The sequence below is a fragment of the Pan troglodytes genome, chromosome 9 (assembly GCF_028858775.2).
Source record: "Pan troglodytes isolate AG18354 chromosome 9, NHGRI_mPanTro3-v2.0_pri, whole genome shotgun sequence".
Lineage (NCBI taxonomy): Eukaryota > Metazoa > Chordata > Mammalia > Primates > Hominidae > Pan > Pan troglodytes.
The window spans coordinates 58,478,410-58,500,485 of NC_072407.2; the positions used below are offsets into that span (position 1 = coordinate 58,478,410).

Consider the following 22,076-nt stretch of genomic DNA (forward strand, 5'->3'; position numbering starts at 1 on the left):
GAATATTGTGAAGAGAACTAAATGTAACCCCCATATTCTGCATCAAGAGCAACTCCTGATACATAAGTCATAAAAACCAGGTGATGTAAAACATAAATTCAACATGTGAGTGGTTATAAAAAGTGAATATCAACTTTTAATTAACTTCTTAATGTGACCAGAAGGGGTATTAATTAAAATTATTGTTGTACTTATCATATATATGGTCTTATTTCTAAGGATTACTTAAAATTATTTGGTTGGAAAATATGTTTTTTATATGATGAGCCTGTGATATTCCCTCAAAGCATATAGAAACATCATAAGTAAATACTGATAGCATTTCTTTTTTTTTAACTTACGTGGAATTTTCTAGTCTGTAAGCATTGTAGATGCAAAAGGTATGTCTGCTGTTACATTCTAGACACTGTATTTCCATCACTCAAATTAAACAATACTTTTATATTATATGCTTTATTATTTAAAATAATGGATCATTAGATACAACCTAAATTTTCACTTAACCAGCTTCTCCCATTTCCATTTCCTCCATTCTATTCAGAATTAACCACTTTTGATTATCACAACCTTTTTTTATTATTATACTTTAACTTCTGGGGTATGTGTGCAGAATGTGTAGGTTTGTTACATAGGTATACATGTGCCATGGTGGTTTGCTGCACCCATGAACCTGTCATCTACATTAGGTATTTCTCTTAATGCTATCCCTCCCCTAGACCCCCAGACCCTGAAAGATCCTGGTGTGTGATGCCATCCCCCCACCGCCCAACAACGTGTCCATGTGTCTTTATTGTTCAACTCCCACTTATGAGTGAGAACAGGTAGTGTTTGGTTTTCTGTTCTTGTGTTAGTTTGCTGAGAATCATGGTTTCCAATTTCATTCATGTCCCTGCAAAGGACATGAACTCATTCTTTTTTATAGCTGTATAGTATTCCATGGTGTATATGTACCACATTTTCTTTATCCAGTCTATTATTGATGGCCATTTCAGTTGGTTGCAAATTTTTGCTATTGTAAATAGTGCTGCAATAAACACACATGGGCATGTCTCTTTATAGTAGAATGATTTTTAATTCTTAGGGTATATACCCAGTAATGGGATTGCTGGGTCAAATGGTATTTCTAGTTCTAGATGCTTGAGCAATCACCACACTGTCTTCCACAATGGTTGAGCTAATTTACACTTCCACCAATAGTGTAAAAGCATTCCTATTTCTCCACATCCTCTCCAACATGTTGTTTCCTGACTTTTTAATGATCGCCATTCTAACCAGCATGAGATGGCTATCTCATTGTGGTTTGGATTTGCATTTCCCTAATGAGCAGTGATGATGAGCATTTTTTCATGTTCATTGGCTGCATAAATGTCTTCTTTAGCGAAGTGTCTGTTCATATCCTTTGCTGATTTTTGATGTTTTTTTTCTTGTAAATTTGTTTAGGTTCTTTGCAAATTCTGGATATTAGCCCTTTGTCAAAGATCAGATGGTTGTAGATGTGTGGAGTTATTTCTGAGGCCTCTGTTCTGTTTCACTGGTCTATATATCTGTTTTTGTGCCAGTACCATGCTGTTTTGGTTACCGTAGCTTTGTAGTATAGTTTGAAGTCAGGTAGCATGATGCCTCCAGCTTTGTTCATTTTGCTTAGGATTGTCTTGGCTATGCGGGCTCTTCTTTGGTTCCGTATGAAATTTAAAGTAGTCTTTTCCAACTCTGTGAAGAAAGTCAATGGTACCTTGATGGGAACAGCACTGATTCTATAAATTATTTTGGGTAGTATGACCATTTAAATGATACTGATTCTTCCTATCCATTAGCATGGAATGTTTTTCCATTTGTTTGTGTTGTATCATATTTCCTTGAGCAGTGGTTTGTAGTTCTCTTTGAAGAGGTCCTTCACCTTGCTTGTATGTTGTATTCCAAGGTATTTTATTCCCTTAATAGCAATTGTGAATGGGAGTTCACTCATGATTTGGCTCTCTGTTTGTCTGTTTTTGGTGTATAGAAATACTTGTGATTTTTGCACATCAATTTTATGTCCTCAGACTTTGCTGAAGTTGCTTATCAGCTTAAGGAGATTTTGGGCTGAGATGATGGGGTTTTCTAAAAATATACAATCATGTAATCTGCCAACAGAGATAATTTGACCTCCTCTCTTCCTATGTGAATACAATTTATTTCTTTCTCTTGCCTGATTGCCCTGGCCAGAATTTCCAATACTTTGTTGAATAGGGTTGGTGAGAGAGGGAATCCTTGTCTTCTGCCAGTTTTCAAAGGGAATGCTTCCAGGTTCTGCCAATTCAGTATGATATTGGCTGTGGGTTTGTCATAAATAGCTCTTATTATTTTGAGATACATTCCATCAATAACTAGTTTATTGAGAGTCTTTAGCATGAAGGACTGTTGAATTTTGTTGAAGGCCTTTTCTGCATCTATTGAGATAATCATGTGGTTTTTGTCATTGGTTCTGTTTATATGATGGATAATGTTTATTGATTTGTGTATGTTGAGCCAGCCTTGCATCCCAGGGATGAAGCCTACTTGATTGTGGTGTATATGCTTTTTGATGTGCTGCTGGATTCAGTTTGCCAATATTTATTGAGGATTTTCACATTGATGTTCATCAGGGATATTGGCCTAAAATTTTCTTTTGTGTTGTGTCTCTGCCAGGTTTATCAGGATTATGTTGGCCTCGTAAAATGAGTTAGGGAGAATTCCCTCTTTTTCTATTGATTGGAATAGTTTCAGAAGGAATGGTACCAGCTCCTTTTTGTACCTCTGGTAGAATTTGTCTGTGAATCCGTCTGGTCCTGGATTTATTTTGGGGGTTGGTAGACTATTAATTACTGCCTTAATTTCAGAACTTGTTATTGTTCTATTCAGGGATTCAACTTCTTCCTGATTTAGTCTTGGGAGGGTGTATGTGTCCAGGAATTTGTCCGTTTCTTCTAGATTTTCTAGTTTATTTGCATAGAGGTGTTTATAGTATTCTCTGATGGTAGTTTGTATTTCTGTGGGATCAGTGGTGATATCCCCTTTATCATTTTTTATTGCATCTATTTGATTCTTCTCTCATTTCTTCTTTATTAGTCTGGCTAGTGAGCTATCTATTTTGTTGATCTTTTCAAAAAACAAGCTCCTGGATTCATTGATTTTTTGAAGGGTTTTTCATGTCTCTATCTCCTTCAGTTCTGCTCTGATCTTAGTTATTTCTTGTCTTCTGCTAGCTTTTGAATGTGTTTGCTCTTGCTTCTCTAATTATTTTAATTGTGATGTTAGGGTGTTGATTTTAGATCTTTCCTGCTTTCTCTTGTGGGCATTTAGTGCTACAAATTTCCCTCTACACACTGCTTTAAATGTGCCCCAGAGATTCTGGTATGTTGTGTCTTTGTCCTAATTGGTTTCAAAGAACATCTTAGATTCCCACACAATAATAGTGGGAGACTTTAACACCTCACTGTCAATATTAGACAGATCAAGGAGACAGAAAATTAACAAGGATTTCCGGGACTTGAACTCAGCTCTGGACCAAGATGACCTAATAGACATCTACAGAACTCTCCACCCCAAATCAACAGAATATACATTCTTCTCAGCACCACATCACACTTATTCTAAAATTAACCACATAATTGTAAGTAAAACAAATTCTAAAGAATGGAAATCATAACAAACAGTCTCTCAGACCACAGTGCAATCAAATTAGAACTCAGGATTAACATATTCATTCAAAACCACACAACTACATGGAAACTGAACAACCTGCTCCTGAGAAACTACTGGGTAAATAACGAAATTAAGGCAGAAATAAAGACTATCACAACCTTTTATTCTCTTTTCAAGAGAGATTTATCATCTTAAAAATTGTAAGTGTGTGGGTGGAGCCAAGATGGCCGAATAAGAACAGCTCCAGTCTACAGCTCCCAGCACCAGCAACGCAGAAAATGGGTGATTTCTGCATTTCCAACTGAGGTACCGGGTTCATCTCACTGGAGAGTGTGGGAAAGTGGGTGCAGGATAGTGGGTGCAGCACATCGAGCGTGAGCTGAAGCAGGGCGAGGCATCACCTCACCTGGGAAGCACAAGGGATCAGGGAATTCCCTTTCCTAGTCAAAGAAAAGGGTGACAGATGGCACCTGGAAAATCGGGTCACTCCCACCCTAATACTGCACTTTTCTAACAGTCTTAGCAAATGGCACACCAGGAGATTATATCTTGTGCCTGGCTCGGAGGGTCCTGTGCCCAAGGACCCTTGCTCATTGCTAGCACAGCAGTCTGAGGTCAAACTGCAAGGCAGCAGCGAGGCTGGGGGAGGGGCACCCAATATTGCCGAGGCTTGAGTAGGTAAACAAAACAGCCGGGAAGCTTGAATTGGGTAGAGCCCGCTGCAGCTCAGGGAGGCCTGCCTGCCTCTGTAGACTCCACCTCTGGGGGCAGGGCATAGACAAACAAAAGGCAGCAGAATCCTCTGCAGACTTAAATTTCCCTGTCTGACAGCTTTGAAGAGAGTAGTGCTTCTCCCAGCACGCAGCTGGAGATCTGAAAACGGACAGACTGCCTCGTCAAGTGGGTCCCTGACCCCCGAGTAGACTAACTGGGAGGCACCCCCCAGTAGGGGCAGACTAACACCTCCCACGACTGGGTACTCCTCTGAGACAAAACTTCCAGAGGAACGATAAGGCAGCAACATTTGCTGTTCACCAATATCCACTGTTCTGCAGCCTCCAGTGCTGATACCCAGGCAAACAGGGTCTGGAGTAGACCTCCAGCAAACTCCAACAGATCTGCATCTGAGGGTCCTGATGGTTAGAAGGAAAACTAACAAACAGAAAGGACATCCACACCAAAACCCCATCTGTACATCACCATCACCAAAGACCAAAGGTAGATAAAACCACAAAGATGGGGGTAACAACAGAGGAGAAAAACGAAACTGTAAAAATCAGAGTGCCTCTCCTACTCCAAAGGAACGCAACTCCTCACCAGCAACGGAACAAAGATGGACAGAGAATGACTTTGATGAGTTGAGAGAAGAAGGCTTCAGACGATCAAACTACTCTGAGCTAAAGGAGGAAGTTTGAACCCTTGGCAAAAAAGTTAAAAACCTTGAAAAAAAGTTAGATGAATGGCTAACTAGAATAACTAATGCAGAGAAGTCCTTAAAGGACCTGATGGAGCTGCAAACCAAGGCATGAGAACTACATGCTGAATGCACAAGCCTCAGTAGCGGATTCAATCAACTGGAAGGAAGGGTATCAGTGATGGAAGACGAAATGAATGAAATGAAGTGAGAAGAGAAGTTTAGAGAAAAAAGAATGAAAAGAAATGAACAAAGCCTCTAAGAAATATGGGACTATGTGAAAAGACCAAAGCTCCGTCTGGTGTACCTGAAAGTGACGGGGGGAATGGAACCAAGTTGGAAAACTCTCTGCAGGATATTATCCAGGAGAACTTCCCCAACCTAGCAAGGCAGGCAAACATTCAAATTCAGGAAATACAGAGAATGCCACAAAGATACTCCTCGAGAAGAGCAACTCCAAGACACATAATTGTCACATTCACCAAAGTTGAAATGAAGGAAAAAATGTTAAAGGCAGCCAGAGAGAAAGGTTCGGCTACCCACAAAGGGAAGCCCATCAGACTAACAACTGATCTCTCAGCAGAAACTCTAGAAGCCAGAAGAGAGTGGGGGCCAATATTCAACATTCTTAAAGAAAAGAATTTTCAACTCAGAATTTCATATCCAACCAAACTAAGTTTCATAAGTGAAGAAGAAATTAAAATCCTTTACAGACAAGCAAATGCTGAGAGATTTTGTCACCATCAGGCCTGCCCTAAAAGAGCTCCTGAAGGAAGCACTAAACATGGAAAGGAACAACCAGTACCAGCCACTGCAAAAACATGCCAAATTGGAAAGACCATCAAGGCTAGGAAGAAACTGCATCAACTAACGAGCAAAATAACTAGCTAACATCATAATGACAGGGTCAAATTCACACATAACAATATTAACCTTAAATGTAAATGGGCTAAATGCTCCAATTAAAAGACACAGACTGGCAAATTGGATAAAGAGTCAAGACCAATCACTGTGCTGTATTTAGGAAACCCATCTCAAGTGCAGAGACACACATAGGCTCAAAATAAAGGGATGGAGGAAGATCTACCAAGCAAATAGAAAACAAAAAGAGGTAGGGGCTGCAATCCTAGTCTCTGATAAAACAGACTTTAAACCAACAAAGATCAAAAGAGACAAAGAAGGCCATTACATAATGGTAAAGGGATCAATTCAACAAGAAGAGCTAACTATCCTAAATATATATGCACCCAATACAGGAGCACCCAGATTCATAAAGCAAGTCCTTAGAGACCTAGAAAGAGACTTAGACTCCCACACAATAATAATGGGAGACTTTAACACCCCACTGTCAACATTAGACAGATCAACGAGACGGAAAGTTAACAAGGATATCCAGGAATTGAACTCAGCTCTGCACCAAGCAGACCTAATAGACATCTACAGAACTCTCCACCCCAAATCAACAGAATAGACATTCTTCTCAGCACCATACCACACCTATTCCAAAATTGACCACATAGTTGGAAGTAAAGCACTCCTCAGCAAATGTAAAAGAACAGAAATTATAACAAACTTTCTCTCAGACCACAGTGCAATCAAACTAGAACTCGGGATTAAGAAACTCACTCAAAACTTCCCAACTACATGGAAACTGAACAACCTGCTCCTGAATGACTACTGGGTACATAACGAAATGAAGGCAGAAATAAAGATGTTCTTTGAAACCAACGGGAACAAAGACACAACATGCCAGAATCTCTGGGACACATTGAAAGCAGTGTGTAGAGAGAAATTTATAGCACTAAATTCCCACAAGAGAAAGCAGAAAAGATCTAAAATTGACACCCTAACATCACAATTAAAAGAACTAGAGAAGCAAGAGCAAACACATTCAAAAGCTAGCAGAAGGCAAGAAATAACTAAGATCAGAGCAGAACTGAAGGAAATAAACCCTTTAAAAAACTCTTCAAAAAATCAATGAATCCAGGAGCTTGTTTTTTGAAAAGATCAACAAAATTGATAGACCGCTAGCAAGACTAATAAAGAAGAGAGAAGAAGCAAATAGATGCAATAAAAAATGATAAAGGGGATATCACCACTGATCCCACAGAAATACAAACTACCATCAGAGAATACTATAAACACCTCTATGCAAATAAACTAGAAAATCTAGAAGAAATGGATAACTTCCTCAACACATACAACCTCCCAAGACTAAACCAGGAAGAAGCTGAATCTCTGAATAGACCAATAACAGGACCTGAAATTGTGGCAATAATCAATAGCTTACCCACCAAAAAAAGTCCAGGACCAGATGGATTCACAGCCGAATTCTACCAGAGGTACAAGGAGGAGCTGGTACCATTCCTCCTGAAACTATTCCAATCAATAGAAAAAGAGGGAATCCTCCCTAACTCATTTTATGAGGCCAGCATCATCCTGATACCAAAGCCTGGCAGAGACACAACAAAAACAGAGAATTTTAGACCTATATCCCTGATGAACATCAATGCAAAAATCCTCAAAAAAATACTGGCAAACCGAATCCAGCAGCACATCAAAAAGCTTATCCACCATGATCAAGTGGGCTTCATCCCTGGGATGCAAGGCTGGTTCAACATACACAAATCAATAAATGTGATCCAGCATGTAAACAGAACGAATGACAAAAACCATATGATTATCTCAATAGATGCAGAAAAGGCCTTTGACAAAACTCAACAACACTTCATGCTAAAAACTCTCAATAAATTAGGTAATGATGGGACATATCTCAAAATAATAAGAGCTATCTATGACAAACCCATAGCCAATATCATACTGAATGGGCAAAAACTGGAAGCATTCCCTTTGAAAACAGGCACAAGACAGGGATGTCCTCTCTCACCACTCCTATTCAACATAGTGTTGCAAGTTCTGGCCAGGGAAATCAGGCAGGAGAAGGAAATAAAGGGTATTCAATTAGGAAAAGAGGAAGTCAAATTGTCCCTGTTTGCAGATGACATGATTGTATATCTAGAAAACCCCATCATCTCAGCCCAAAATCTCCTTAAGCTGATAGGCAACTTCAGCAAAGTCTCAGGATACAAAATCAATGTGCAAAAATCACAAGCATTCTTGCACATCAAAAACAGACAAACAGAGAGCCAAATCATGAGTGAACTCCCATTCGCAATTGCTTCAAGAGAATAAAATACCTAGGAATCCAACTTACAAGGGATGTGAAGGACCTCTTCAAGGAAAACTACAAACAACTGCTCAATGAAATAAAAGAGGATACAAACAAATGGAAAAACATTCCATGCTCATGGGTAAGAAGAATCAATATCGTGAAAATGGCCATACTGCCCAAGGTAATTTATAGATTCAATGCCATCCCCATCAAGCTACCAATGACTTTCTTCAAAGAATTGGAAAAAACTACTTTAAAGTTCATATGGAACCAAAAAAAGAGCCCGCGTTGCCAAGTCAATCCGAAGCCAAAAGAACAAAGCTGGAGGCATCATGCTACCTGACTTCAAACTATACTACAAGGCTACAGTAACCAAAACAGCATGGTATTGCTACCAAAACAGCATGGTACTGGTAACACAACAGATATATAGACCAATGGAACAGAACAGAGCCCTCAGAAATAATGCCGCATATCTACAACCGTCTGATCTTTGAGAAACCTGACAAAAACAAGTAATGGGGAAAGGATTCCCTATTTAATAAATGGTGCTGGGAAAACTGGCTAGCTATATGTAGAAAGCTGAAACTGGGGATCCCTTCCTTACACCTTATACAAAAATTAATTCAAGATGGATTAAAGACTTAAAACTTAGACCTAAAACCATAAAAACCCTAGAAGAAAACCTAGGCAATACCATTCAGGACATAGGCATGGGCAAGAACTTCATGTCTAAAACACCAAAAGCAATGGCAACAAAAGCCAAAATTGACAAATGGGATCTAATTAAACTAAAGAGCTTCTGCACAGGAAAAGAAACTACCATCAGAGTGAACAGGCACCCTACAGAATGGGAGAAAATTTTGCAATCTACTCATCTGACAAAGGGCTAGTATCCAGAATCTACAATGAACTCAAACAAATTTACAAGAAAAAAACAAACAACCCCATCAAAAAGTGGGCAAAGGATACAAATAGACACTTCTCAAAAGAAGACATTTATGCAGCCAAAAGACACATGAAAAAAGGCTCATCATCACTGGCTATCAGAGAAATGCAAATCAAAACCACAATGAGATACCATCTCACACCAGTTAGAATGGCGATCATTAAAAAGTCAGGAAACAACAGGTGCTAGAGAGGATGTGGAGAAATAGGAACACTTTTACACTGTTGGTGGGACTGTAAACTAGTTCAACCATTATGGAAGTCAGTGTGGCAATTCCTCAGGGATCTAGAACTAGAAATACCATTTGACCCAGCCATCCCATTACTGGGCATATACCCAAAGGATTATAAATCATGTTGCTATAAAGATACATGCACACATATGTTTATTGCGGCACTATTCACAATAGCAAAGACTTGGAACCAACCCAAATGTCCAACAATGATAGACTGGATTAAGAAAATGTGGCACATATACACCATGGAATACTATGCAGCCATAAAAAATGATGAGTTCCTGTCCTTTGTAGGGTCATGGATGAAGCTGGAAACCATCATTCTCAGCAAACTATCACAAGGACAAAAAACCAAACACCGCATGTTCTCACTCATAGGTGGGAATTGAACAATGAGAACACATGGACACAGGAAGGGGAACATCACACACCGGGGCCTGTTGTGGGGTGGGGGGAGGGGGGAGGGATAGCATTAGGAGATATACCTAATGTTAAATGACGAGTTAATGGGTGCAGCACACCAACATGGCTCGTGTATACATATGTAACTAACCTGTACATTGTGCACATGTACCCTAAAACTTAAAGTATAATAATAAAAAAATGGTAAGTGTATATGGCAGTAGTCTTACCTATACGGGCAACAACAACAAAAAATAGATAAATACAGAACCTCTCTAGAACTTAATCCACTGGCATGACTGAAATGCTATACCTGTTTTATAGTAACTCTCCATTTATTCCTGCTTCCTAGCCCCAGCACCTGGAAACCCCCATTCTCCTCTGTGTGTTTATGCATCTGATTATTTTGCATACCTTATATAAGTGACATCACAGAGTATCGGTCCTTCTGTGATGGACTTATTTTACTTAACACAATGTCTTCAAGGTTGATAAATTCTGTCTAGTTTTTAAAATAAATCAATTTACTATTATATTTTTGGTAAATAAACGTTATGTATCATTTCTACTTATGTAGTTTTAAATTTATGTGAGGGAATTTATGATGTCTACATCATTTTTGATTGACTTATTTTTTCTTCAAAGAATATGATTTTGTTATTTACATATCTTGATTGTTATAGATTTGTTAATGCATTTAAACTAGATTAAAAAATTGGTTGTGTTGAGTCTTCTATATTACATGAAATAATGTAATTCACATCTTTTTAGTCCTCATTTTTCTCTCATACAATATTCTATCAAGTCTGTACACTTGGATGACGCTTGGAAATTGTTAGGCCACATAGTGTCAATATTTTCAAAACTGTTAGATACAACAAAAATTTTTTGGTATTTCTATTTTTAATATATGTTAGTACTTACATTTGCAAATATTTAATGTTCATACAGCCAGGACAAATTTGGGGATATTTTTCCACTCACGCCTCTAGCAGTTTTAATAATTCCAGGAAGCTCCTATTTTGGTAAATAAAGGAAGCAATAAAATATCATTAAAATTTTACTTTGAACAATAATTAAAAATACATTTAGTCTACCAGACAACTGAATAGCCAAACAAAAAGTAATAAAGAAGAACCACTACATCTAATTATACACAAAAATTAACTTCAAATCAACACCCTAAACATAAAAGTAAAATGATAAAACTCTTAGAAGACAACATAGGTGTAAATCTTCACCACCTTCTTTGTGTTTGGCAATAGATTCCTAAACATGCTACCCCAGCTACAAGCAACAACAGCAGAAAATTTATAAATCAAACTTCATCAAAATTAAGAATATTTCTTCATCAAAGGACATTATCAAGGCAGTGAAAAGAAAACCTAAAAAATGGAAGAAAAAATTTCCAAATAATACATTTGATAGGTATTAGATAACTAGAATACTTAAAAAACTCCCACAACTCAACAATAAGGAGTCAAATAACCTTAGGAGTCTACTTAAAAATGACAAAAATACTTGAATAAAATTTTCTCCAGAGAGATAAACAAATGACCAATAAAAACATGAAAGTTACTCAACATTAGTTATTAGAGAATTGTAGATGAGAATCACAATGAAATACCACTTCATATCAATCAGAATGGAAGACAAAATAGCAAACGTTGGTGAGGATGTGGATAAACTTATACCCTCATGCTTTGCTGTTGGGAATGTAAATGTAAAATCATTCAGGTACTAAGCTACTATGCAAAGCAGTTTGGCAGTTCCTCAAAAAGTTAAACATAGAATTACCATATGACTACAATTCCACTACAAGTTATATACCCAAGTAATCAAACAAAGTCATGTAGAGGCAGCTCTACTCACAATAGCCAAGTGGTTAAGAAAAAAAAGTCAAAATTTCCATCAACAGATAAATGGATACACAGATTGTGATATATGCATACAGTGGGATATTATCCACCTCCATAAAATAAATATAGCTTTTGAATAAAATAGAATAAACTTAACTAAGGAGGCGGAAGGTGTGTAGACTGAAAACTACAAAACATTTGTGAAATAAATTCAAGAAGATAACAAATGGTAAGTCATCCTAGGTTCACGAATTGGAGAACTTAATATTGTTAAAATGCCTATTCTATCCAAAGTGCTTTGCAGGTTCAATGAAATCCCCAAAACCCCAAAGACATGGTTTACAGTAACAGAAAAAAGAAAGCCCTAAATTTTATATGGAACCACAAAACACCCTGAGTAGTCAAAATAATCTAGAAGACGAAGAACGAAACTGGAGGTTCCATATTTTCTAATTTCAAAATATATTACAAATCTGCAGTAATTAAAACTGCACAGGACAAAACATAGTGTTTCACACCTATAGTGCCAGCAATTTGGAAGGCTGAGGAAAGTGGATTGCTTGAGGCCAGAAGTTCAAAACCAGTCTTGGCAACATAATTAGATCTCATCTTTACAAAAAATAAAATAACATAAAAATTACCTGGGCATGGTGATATGCACCTCTAGTCCCAGCTTTTTGGGAGGCTGAGGCAGGAGGATCTCTTAAATCCAGAACGTTGAGTCTGCAGTGAACCACAATCAGGCCACTGCACCAGTGCACTCCAGCCTGGGTGACACATTGAGACTCTGCCTCAAAAAAATAACAAAACAAAACTGTATGGTACTTACATATAGACTGACATATAGACCACTGGAAGATAGAGAGAGATCAAAAGAACAAATCCACATATATATGGTCCACATCTTCGACAGGGCTCCTAACACAGAGTAAAGGAGAGTCTCTTCAACAAACGGTTCTGGGAAAACTGGATATCCACATGCAAAAGAATAAAATTGGGACCTTATCTTAAATTATACTCAAAAGTCAGCTCAAAATGGATTAAACATAAGACCTGAAACTTCAAAACTCCTAGGAGAGAAGATAGAGAAAATTTTTATTACATTAGCCTTGGGAATGATTGCTTGAAGATGATACCAAAAGTACAGACAGCAAAATAAAAACAAAATTGACAAGTTGGAATTTATCAAACTAAAAAACTTCTGCATAGTTAAGGAAACAATCAACACAGTGTATATACAGTATACAAAATGGGAGAAAATATTTGCAAACCATATATCTGATAAGGGTTTAACTTCTAAAATATATTAGTAACTCCTACAACTCTATATCGACAAACAAACAAACAAAAAATCCTAATGACCCAATTGAAAACAGGCTAAAGACATGAATTGGCATTCCTTCAAAGAAGAGATACAAATGACCAACAGATATATGAAAAGATATTCAAGATCACCACTCAGGAGGAAAATGCAAATCAACACAACAATGAAATATCACCTTATATCTGTGAGGATGTGTGAGGATGATAATTATTAAAAAGAAAATAAAAGACAGCAATTACTGAAAAAAATATGAAGAAGTTAGGATCCTTGAAATTTTTCAATGAAAAGCAAAATGGTGCAGACACTATGGAAACTGCTCAGAAAATATAGAACTACCATATCATCCAATAATCTCTCCAAATTTGGGGTATTTATCCAAAAGAGTTTATATTACGATGTCAAAAAGATATTAGAACACCCATGTTCATGCAGCATTATTCAAAATAGCCAAGAGGTGGAAACAATCTCAGAGTCCATTGATGGATGAATGGGTAAAGGAAATGTGGCATATACATGCAATGGCATATTATTCAGCCTTAAAATATGGGCATCTTGCAATATAGGAGAACATGGATTAACCTGGAGGACATTATACTAAATGAAACAAACCAGTTACAAAATAATAAATACTGCATGATTCCATTTATAGGAAGAATCTATAAAATACTCAAACTTATAGAACCAGAAAGTAGAATGGCAGTTTCAAGGGACTAGGAGCTGGGAGAAATGGGGAGTTTTTAATCAACAGGTATAAAGTCTCAATATGCAAGATAAATAAGTTCTAAGGATCTACTTCCAACATTGTGCCTATAATTAAAAGTAATGTAAACTTACAAATGTTAGAGGGTATATTTCATGTAAAGCACAATAAAACACAATTTAAAAAATAAAAGAGGCCGGGTGCGGTGGCTCAAGCCTGTAAACCCAGCACTTCGGGGAGCCGAGGCGGGCAGATCACAAGGTCAGGAGATCGAGACTATCCTGGCTAACACGGTGAAACTCCGTCTCTACTAAAAATACAAAAAATTAGCCGGGCATGGTGGTGGTGGGCGCCTGTACTCCCAGCTACTCGGGAGGCTGAGGCAGGAGAATGGCGTGAACTCGGGAGACGGAGCTTGCAGTGAGCCGAGATCGTGCCACTGCACTCCAGCCTGGGCGACAGAGCAAGACTCCGTCTCAAAAAATAAATAAATAAATAAATAAAATAAAAAAATAGAAAAAAAATAAAATAAAATAAAATAAATGAAAAAACAACCCATGCTACAACAGACATGGAATGTTTTCAAATAATGTTTGAAAACATTATGCTAAGTGAAAGCAGAACAGGAAGCAAAGGTCACTTTTCTATGGTTCCTTTATAAGAAATATCCAGAATAGGAAAATACAGACATGGAGCACAGATTTTGGGGGGATGGAGTAAGTGAGAACTGGGGAGAAACTACTTATTGTGTACTTCTTACTGATGGACGTGTTCTGGAGCTAGACAGAGGTGGTGATTGAACAATATTGTGAATGTAGTAATTGCCACTGAATTATTCCCATAAATAGTTAATTTTATCACATGGGAATTTTACCTTAATATATTATTTTTAAATGAGTTTAGATATAATTTTACATGTTGTGTGCCTTTTTAAATTAAGTCCCAACTTTTATTTTGCCCATGTAACTGATGTGTATTCTTGATAACAAATTGTGTCTGATACATGAAAAGAAATTGCTTATTTTATGAAAGCTTTTAGTTTATAAAGTTTCAAATTTAGTGTACTCACCTTAGTTTGTATTTGCTAGCAAATTACCCAAAAGTGTTTGAGTGTTTTCTATCATTTCACATTTACATTTTCTAGATTATTATTAAAGTATATCCATTGTCCATAAGAGGTTTCACCTTTTATGAATTTTATCCATGTATATTTTATGCATTGTGCTATAAATTTTATTATGAATTAACTCAACAAATGAATGATTGTATCTATTTTCCCAAGTCTGTAGTTCGGTTTTTTATTATATTTTTGGTACTTTTTGTCATGCAGACTTTACAATTTTTAAAGAATGAAAACAATCTTTCTGATTTTAAGTGGTGTTTAAATATCTCTTCTATTCTAAATCATACATACACACAAGCACACACACGCCACACATATGCACACAGGGGCTGTCCTCATTTGCATGATTTTGCACACACATATGATGAATATCAATGACCATAACTTAATTTTGACTTTTGAAGTAAGGAATCACATAGTATCAGAGGACAGAGCCTCCAAACAGGAGAAAATAAATGCAGATGTATTATGTAGAAATATTCTGTGGGAGGAGATGCTCTATATTTATACTTTTGAAGTGTGATTTAGATGTATTAATCATATTTTAGCAAAATATTCATTATATGGAGATGAAAGAAAACAATACACATTTTTAAGTAAAGGTTACAAACATAAATGCCTGTGAATGTGCATTTTTGTGTATATCAATGACTATCAGCATGTATGTACATGTATACGTGAACATATGTATATGTATACATACATAAAGAAAATAGATGACACAGATTTTTCTACATGTAAGAACAGCATAGGTACAGGGTCACTTACGATCTTTATTTTAAAACGTCCAAGAAAAAAAACAGGATTACACTAATAAATTAAACATTCTTATTATCGTCTAGGGAAAACTCTTGCTAACCAGGTTTTTCCTCTACTGTCATACCACAACAATCATCAACACAGAAGACTTCTGTGATCAAATGGGTAGGGATTTCTTCCTCCCACACCACGTGGTAATCACCAACTGGGTATCCTCTAATTCAGTTGCAACACTATCTACCCAGAGATAGTGTCAGATCCCATAGGTTGAGGGTTCAGTCCCCAAAACTGCCCCCTGACAACACCAGTCACAAATTCGGGTCTCTGAAACTTTGACCAACCTGCTTCAAGTTGGATCTCCCATGACCCCCTCTTTGGGTTTCATTAAATTACTGAAGCAGCTCACAAAACTCAGGGAAACATATTACTGGCTTATTGAAAAGGATATTGCAAAGGACACTGGTGAAGATATGTGTAGGGCAAAGTATAAGGAAAGGGGTGCAGAGCTTCCATGCCCTCCTTGACCATGCCACCCTCTAGGAACTTCCATTTGTTCTGCTCCCCAGAAGCTCACTGAACCCTATCTTCCTAGGTTCTATGGAAGCTTCAAGGCATCAGCATTCCCTCCCCGAAGGTATATGGGAGAGTCTTAAGATTCACAATCAGTAAGGCAAACATTGGAACCCAGCCTTGGTGCAAGTGAAAGGAGGGCAGGAGAAGGTAAAAGGCCTGCCCCTGAGGCATAACACCCAACATTATAACAAAAGACTGTAACAAAGGCTATGGGAATTATGAGCCAGGAACCCTGGATGAAAACCAACATATATCATAACACCACAATGACACATTCTTGGTATTGAGGTGCAGAGTATCACCCTCACCTTTTTTAAATTTATTTTTTAGTATGAAAATATACTTTATTGATAACCTGATTTTTCCCAAACATTTTTTTCATTGAGTCTTTTACATCTTTGTTCCTCAAACTGTAGATGACGGGATTCAGCAAGGGAATCACAATGGTGTAAAATATTGACACTATCATGTCATGGTCCGAAGCATAGCTGGAACTTGGTCTCACATACATGAAGAGGATTGTCCCATAATAAATTGACACTCCAGTTAGGTGAGCTCCACATGTGGAGAAGACTTTTCTCCTCCCTTCAGCAGAATACATCTTCAGAATGGCCAACAGAATCAAACCACAGGAGATCAGAACAATCAGGATAGTGACCAGCTCAATAGAGCCCACAAAGTAGAAGAGTAGAAGCTGGTTTGTGTGAGTGTCAGAACAAGAAATAGCAAGGAGAGGAGGGATATCACAAAAGACACGCCTAATTTCATTGGATCCACAGAAGGATAGGCTAAATGTAGCCACTGTATGTATAGTAGCATGTAAAATGCCAGCAACATAGGAAGCATTGATGAGTGGCAGGTAGACTCTGGGTGACATGCTCACTGAATACAGGAGAGGGTTGTAGATGGCTACATAGCGATCATAAGCCATTGCAGCCAAGAGAAAGCATTCTGTGGTTCCAAAACTACAAGCAAGAAACACCTGTGCTACACATCCAAGGAATGAAAAGACTTTATTCTTTGACGTAAAATCTACTAACATATTTGGGGTAATAACTGAGGAATAGCAGGCATCCACAGAAGACAACATACTCAGAAAATAGTACATGGGTTTGTGGAGCTGGGAATCCCTAATGACCAGTAAAATCAGTCCCAAATTTCCCATGAGAGTGAAGAGGTTGATTGCTAGAAACAGGAAGAAGAAGATGATCTGCAGTTCAAGATTGTCTGTGAAGCCCTTCAGTACAAATAAGGTAACTTCAGTGACATTCTTCATGTTGAAATCTAGAACAAACTTGAAGATATGCATAAAGTTACAGTTCATATTATGACAAAAAGAATGAACAATACCATGACTCAAGGGGATGTTAACTGTGCTCTTGTATATACTGTACGACATATATTCAGCAGTGCGTAATTCTCTAGTAGTGAATCAGAAGACAGTGACAAACTGGTCAGCCGTGTGTTCATGCCACTCACTGCAGAATCAAATGGAAGAAATGGACGTTCATTAGTTGGCTGGACTTATTCTGTTTCTAAAATCATCAGGTCTACTGGTTAATTTACCACTGAATTGTATTAAGCTGTTTATATATTAAATAATATTAAAACACACAAAAATGAGTGGCTTAAACAATCTTTTGGCATCCAAATACACAAGAGACTGTATCAGGGGACAGAACATTGGAATACAATACCAGAATTTTAGAACTTGTAGCAATTGTGCAAAATGATTTGCTATATCTACTTGTCTATAGAATGAGAACATTAATAGTTTGTTCACAAGATTGGAGTAAATATTGAAGGAAAATTGCATTAATAAAATAGAATATGTAAAATAATTTTGATTATAGAATATGCTGAATTAGGTTGGTTCTACAGAGTATTCTATCAAGATTAAATCCAATGAACAATTATGATTTTTTTCATCTGCTCATTCAAATGTCTCTGAATTATTCTTTGGAGAATGAAGAAGTTTTGTGAATTACTTGATCATTTTGTGCCAAAAATAAACATGCAAATTACCATGATTCCATTTTCTACATTACAATTGTCTTAATTTTGCTTTGTGCAAATAAGATACTTCAACCAAATTTCTTGTGAGACAGGCATTTCTACTAGATGCCAAAATAATTTATATTGGGTAAAAATTAAGTTAATATTAGCACATAGTCAAAGATTCAGAGTTATAAAGAGAAAATCACTATGATTCTTGAAGATTTAATAATATATAATCAACTTTTTAAATTAATGCAAATCTATTTTTATGAATCAAATTTTAATGGAAGGGAGAAAACTTCAAATATCGTGAATGTAATAATGAAACACTAAGTTTGCTAAATAACAGGCATTTATTTAGCACTTGCTGCAAGAACAGACATTTCTTGTACATTACCTTATTTCACCTTTATAGCAACTTTCATAGCTAATAATTTCCAGAGCCAAGATTCAATCCCAGGTTTCTCTCATTGTACATGAAATTTTTGCATTTTTTCATGGCCTCATAAATGGCTTCATTCTGCAACTGGAACACTCTTCCTCTTACCCCTCTGCTGACCTCAGGGAAATAAAGGTAAAGCAAAACATGATTCTTGATGTATTTGTATTTTTTAAGCCATTAAATCTAGAGAAACATAAAATAAGTAGCAATCTGAAGTGACTTCTAGATTATAAAGCCAGAAAATAAATTTAAAATAAGTATTGATTGTTTTCCTTATTACTTCAAAATACAAGACCCCAGATAAATGAATAAGTCAAATGTTTTTTTGCCCTTTGTTGATATTTATTGGTAAATTCATGACCTTTGAACTATCTTTATCTATAAGAAAAATAAAAGCATATACTCTATTAGGAGCACTCTTATTTATCTCTATAAGTACAAATACAATATTTTCTATTTTTTATTGTTTTCTAGTAAGTGTTGGATTTTAATTCTTAGGCATAACTCTAAATAAATCATATTTTGATGAATACACTTGATTCACATATGTAATAGTCCAGAACTGAAGTGTTTAGTTCTTGGTGTTTAGTAGCTAAAAAGTTTAGTAAAAAAAAAACATAGTTATTCTTGATATTGTAGATTCTAGCTGCCGAAATATTCTTCAAATTATCTGAAATTTTCTCTTACCTGTGGAACAGCAAATGCAGATTTAGGTATTCTATGAGTATGGCCAACTTAGATTGTTTATATCTTTGTAATCGACTGTTGATGAAATCCAAGGAGATGTCCCAAGGGGAATATGCCCCAATTATCTTCTGTTTCAAAATAGCACCATGATGATTTACTTAATAATAAAAAGTAAATGATTCCGGAATAAGGCACTGCATGCTCCTACTTATTGAATCAATAGAGTTCTTTGGCTTCTGTTTAAAATGTGTCAGATTTGAATTTCCCTGATGACTACTGATGTTGAACATCTTTTCATACATCTGAAGGCCATTTGTATGTCTTCTTTGGAAAAAAAATGTATTCAAGTCCTTTGCCAGTTTTAAAATAAGATTATTGTTATTGTGGCTATTGAATTTATATATTTTGATATTAATCCCCTATTAGATATATCATTTACAAATATTTTTTGCTTGGCTGATGGTTTTCTTCATTGTGCGGAAGATTTTGACTTGGACGTAGCCCTACTTGTCTAATTTTGGTTTTGTTACTTGGCTTTTTATGTCATTGCTTGTATTTTTATGTTAGATCCAACAAGTTACTGCCAAGCTGAAGGTCCTAAAGTTTTTCCTTATGTTTTCTTCTAGAAATTGTAGTTTCAGGTTTTATGTTTAAATTTTTAATCCATTTTGGGTTGGTTATTTTATATGGTATAAGACAAGGGTCCAATTTAATTCCCCATTGTGTATTCTTGGCACACTTGTGAAAGATCATTTGACTATATACATGTGGGATTGTTTCCAGGCTCCCTATTCTGTTCCGTTGGTCTATATATCTGTCCTTATTCCAGTCCCATGCTATTTAATTACTGTAGTTTTGTAATATCATTGAAATAAAAAAGTATAATACCTCTAGCTTTGTTTTTCTTTCTCAAGATTCCTTTGGCTATTTGAAGTCTTTTGTAATTGCACATAATTTTTACGATGTTTTTTCTATTTCTGTAAAACCCAGCACTAGGATTTTGCAGGAAATGCGTTAAATCTGAAGACCCCTTTGGGTAATATGGAGATTTTAATTATTGCAGATCAAAACCACAATGAGATATCATCACACACCTGTTATGGCCATTATTTAAAAAAAAAAAAAGTATTGATAGGAATGTGGAGAAATTGGAACCCTGGTGTACTGTTGACAAGAATGTAAAACAGTGCAGCCATGATTGAAAATAATATGGAAGTTCCTTGAAACATTAAAAACAGTATTACTATACAATCCTGAAATTCTGAAACCACCTTCGCAAAATTATGACAGTAAGAGAAATCTGCCATGACTGACTTCTTCTTGCTTCTATCATAACAGGCTGTCTGTCTTTGCTCATCTCTGGGCATGGACCAAATAACTTTGGGAGAAATTTAGTTTATAGTTTAAATGATAATAGTCCTTTGCAAAAACTAAACCACCTTTGTAAAACTAATCAAAGGCACCAAGTTAAGAGGATGAGAGGAGTCTGTGTTCTGCTAAGATATAGGCCTAGTAAAATGATTACCAGCCATTTTTTCCTGGAAGTCACAAGATTTGCAGCTTCCCCAATTATTCCTGCAGATAACATAGCTATTGTAGAACCTAAGATTGGCATTTTGAGATTCTTTTCAAATATTTGTATATCTGATAGCTGGATGGCTCCACCTGGACCTCTGACTCAAACAGTCATGTGGCCCCCATCCAGAAACACACTCAACACATGAGGATCATTTTCCACATCCCTATGATTCATCCTAAACTGATCAGCAACACCCATACCCTAGCCCTCTGCCCATCAAACTATCTTTGAAAAGCACCTAACTTTCAAGCCTTCAAGGAGATTGAATTGAGTAATAACTCCCTCTCCCACATGGTGTGGCAAGCCTCATCTCTTTTGCTTATTCTCATGCATTTTCATCCTCATAGCTTAGCTCCAGCTTATGAATGAGATGACATGATATTTATTTTTCCATTCTTTTCTTTACTGCAATGCCGTGGTCTCAGTAAATTGATTTTGTCTGTGGAGCAGTCAGCAAAAAATCCATTTGGCAGTTACAATTCGATATCTGGGTATTTATCCAAAATACTTGAAATCAGGATTTTGAAGATATATGTAGTCCATGTTTAATGCAGTATTATTCACAATGGCCAAAATGTGGAAGCAACCTAAATGTGCATTAATAGATTAATGGCAAATGAATAAGAGGTATATACACAGCTTTAAAAAGAGTAGACCCTGTCATATGTGTTATCATGGTAGAACCTGGAGGACTTTACTGACAAACACTGTGTGATTCCACTTACGTGCGATATCTATAATACTCTCAGTGATTAGAGAGTAGAATGGTGGGCTGCCAGGGGCTGAGGAGAGGGGTAATGGGAGTTTATATTCAATGGATACTAAATTGCCATCATGTATGACATAAGAATTCTAGAGATCTATTGTACAACATTGTGCCTATAGTTAATACTGCATCACACACATAAATTTTGTTGAGAAGGTAGTTCTCATGTTAAATTTCTTATCATAAAATTTTTGAAAAAACAAAAACACAGAAAATGATGCTTTAGAAAAAAATATGATTCAAGACTAGGTAAGAGCTCTTAAATCCTAAAGTTTAAGCTTCAATCATAGTGGTGACCATGGGTTAGAACTTAATTTCTCTGAGGTTCAGTTTCCTCATCCTGAAAATATATGCAATTTTGTCTTATTTTTATTTTATTTTTTGGTTTTGAAGGCTTTCCATTTTCATAAATTTTATTTTTATTTCAACAG

General features: G+C 36.4%; 1 protein-coding gene across 1 annotated transcript; it reads right to left on the reverse strand.

Annotated features, from left to right (window-relative positions):
* Positions 1-15,683: 15,683 nt before the first annotated feature.
* OR5T2 (olfactory receptor family 5 subfamily T member 2) lies at positions 15,684-18,647 on the reverse strand. Its single transcript, XM_003317971.6, has 2 exons — positions 18,569-18,647; positions 15,684-17,651 (listed from the first exon to the last, which is right to left on the reverse strand). The coding sequence occupies exon 2, from the start codon at positions 17,570-17,572 to the stop codon at positions 16,493-16,495; it is 1,080 nt and encodes a 359-aa protein (XP_003318019.5). The 5' UTR covers positions 17,573-17,651; positions 18,569-18,647; the 3' UTR covers positions 15,684-16,492.
* Positions 18,648-22,076: the final 3,429 nt, after the last annotated feature.

Excerpts from the sequence above, each read along its gene's own strand:
- OR5T2 (XM_003317971.6), bottom strand. The coding sequence starts at position 17,572 with ATGTCGTACAGTATATACAAGAGCACAGTTAACATCCCCTTGAGTCAT.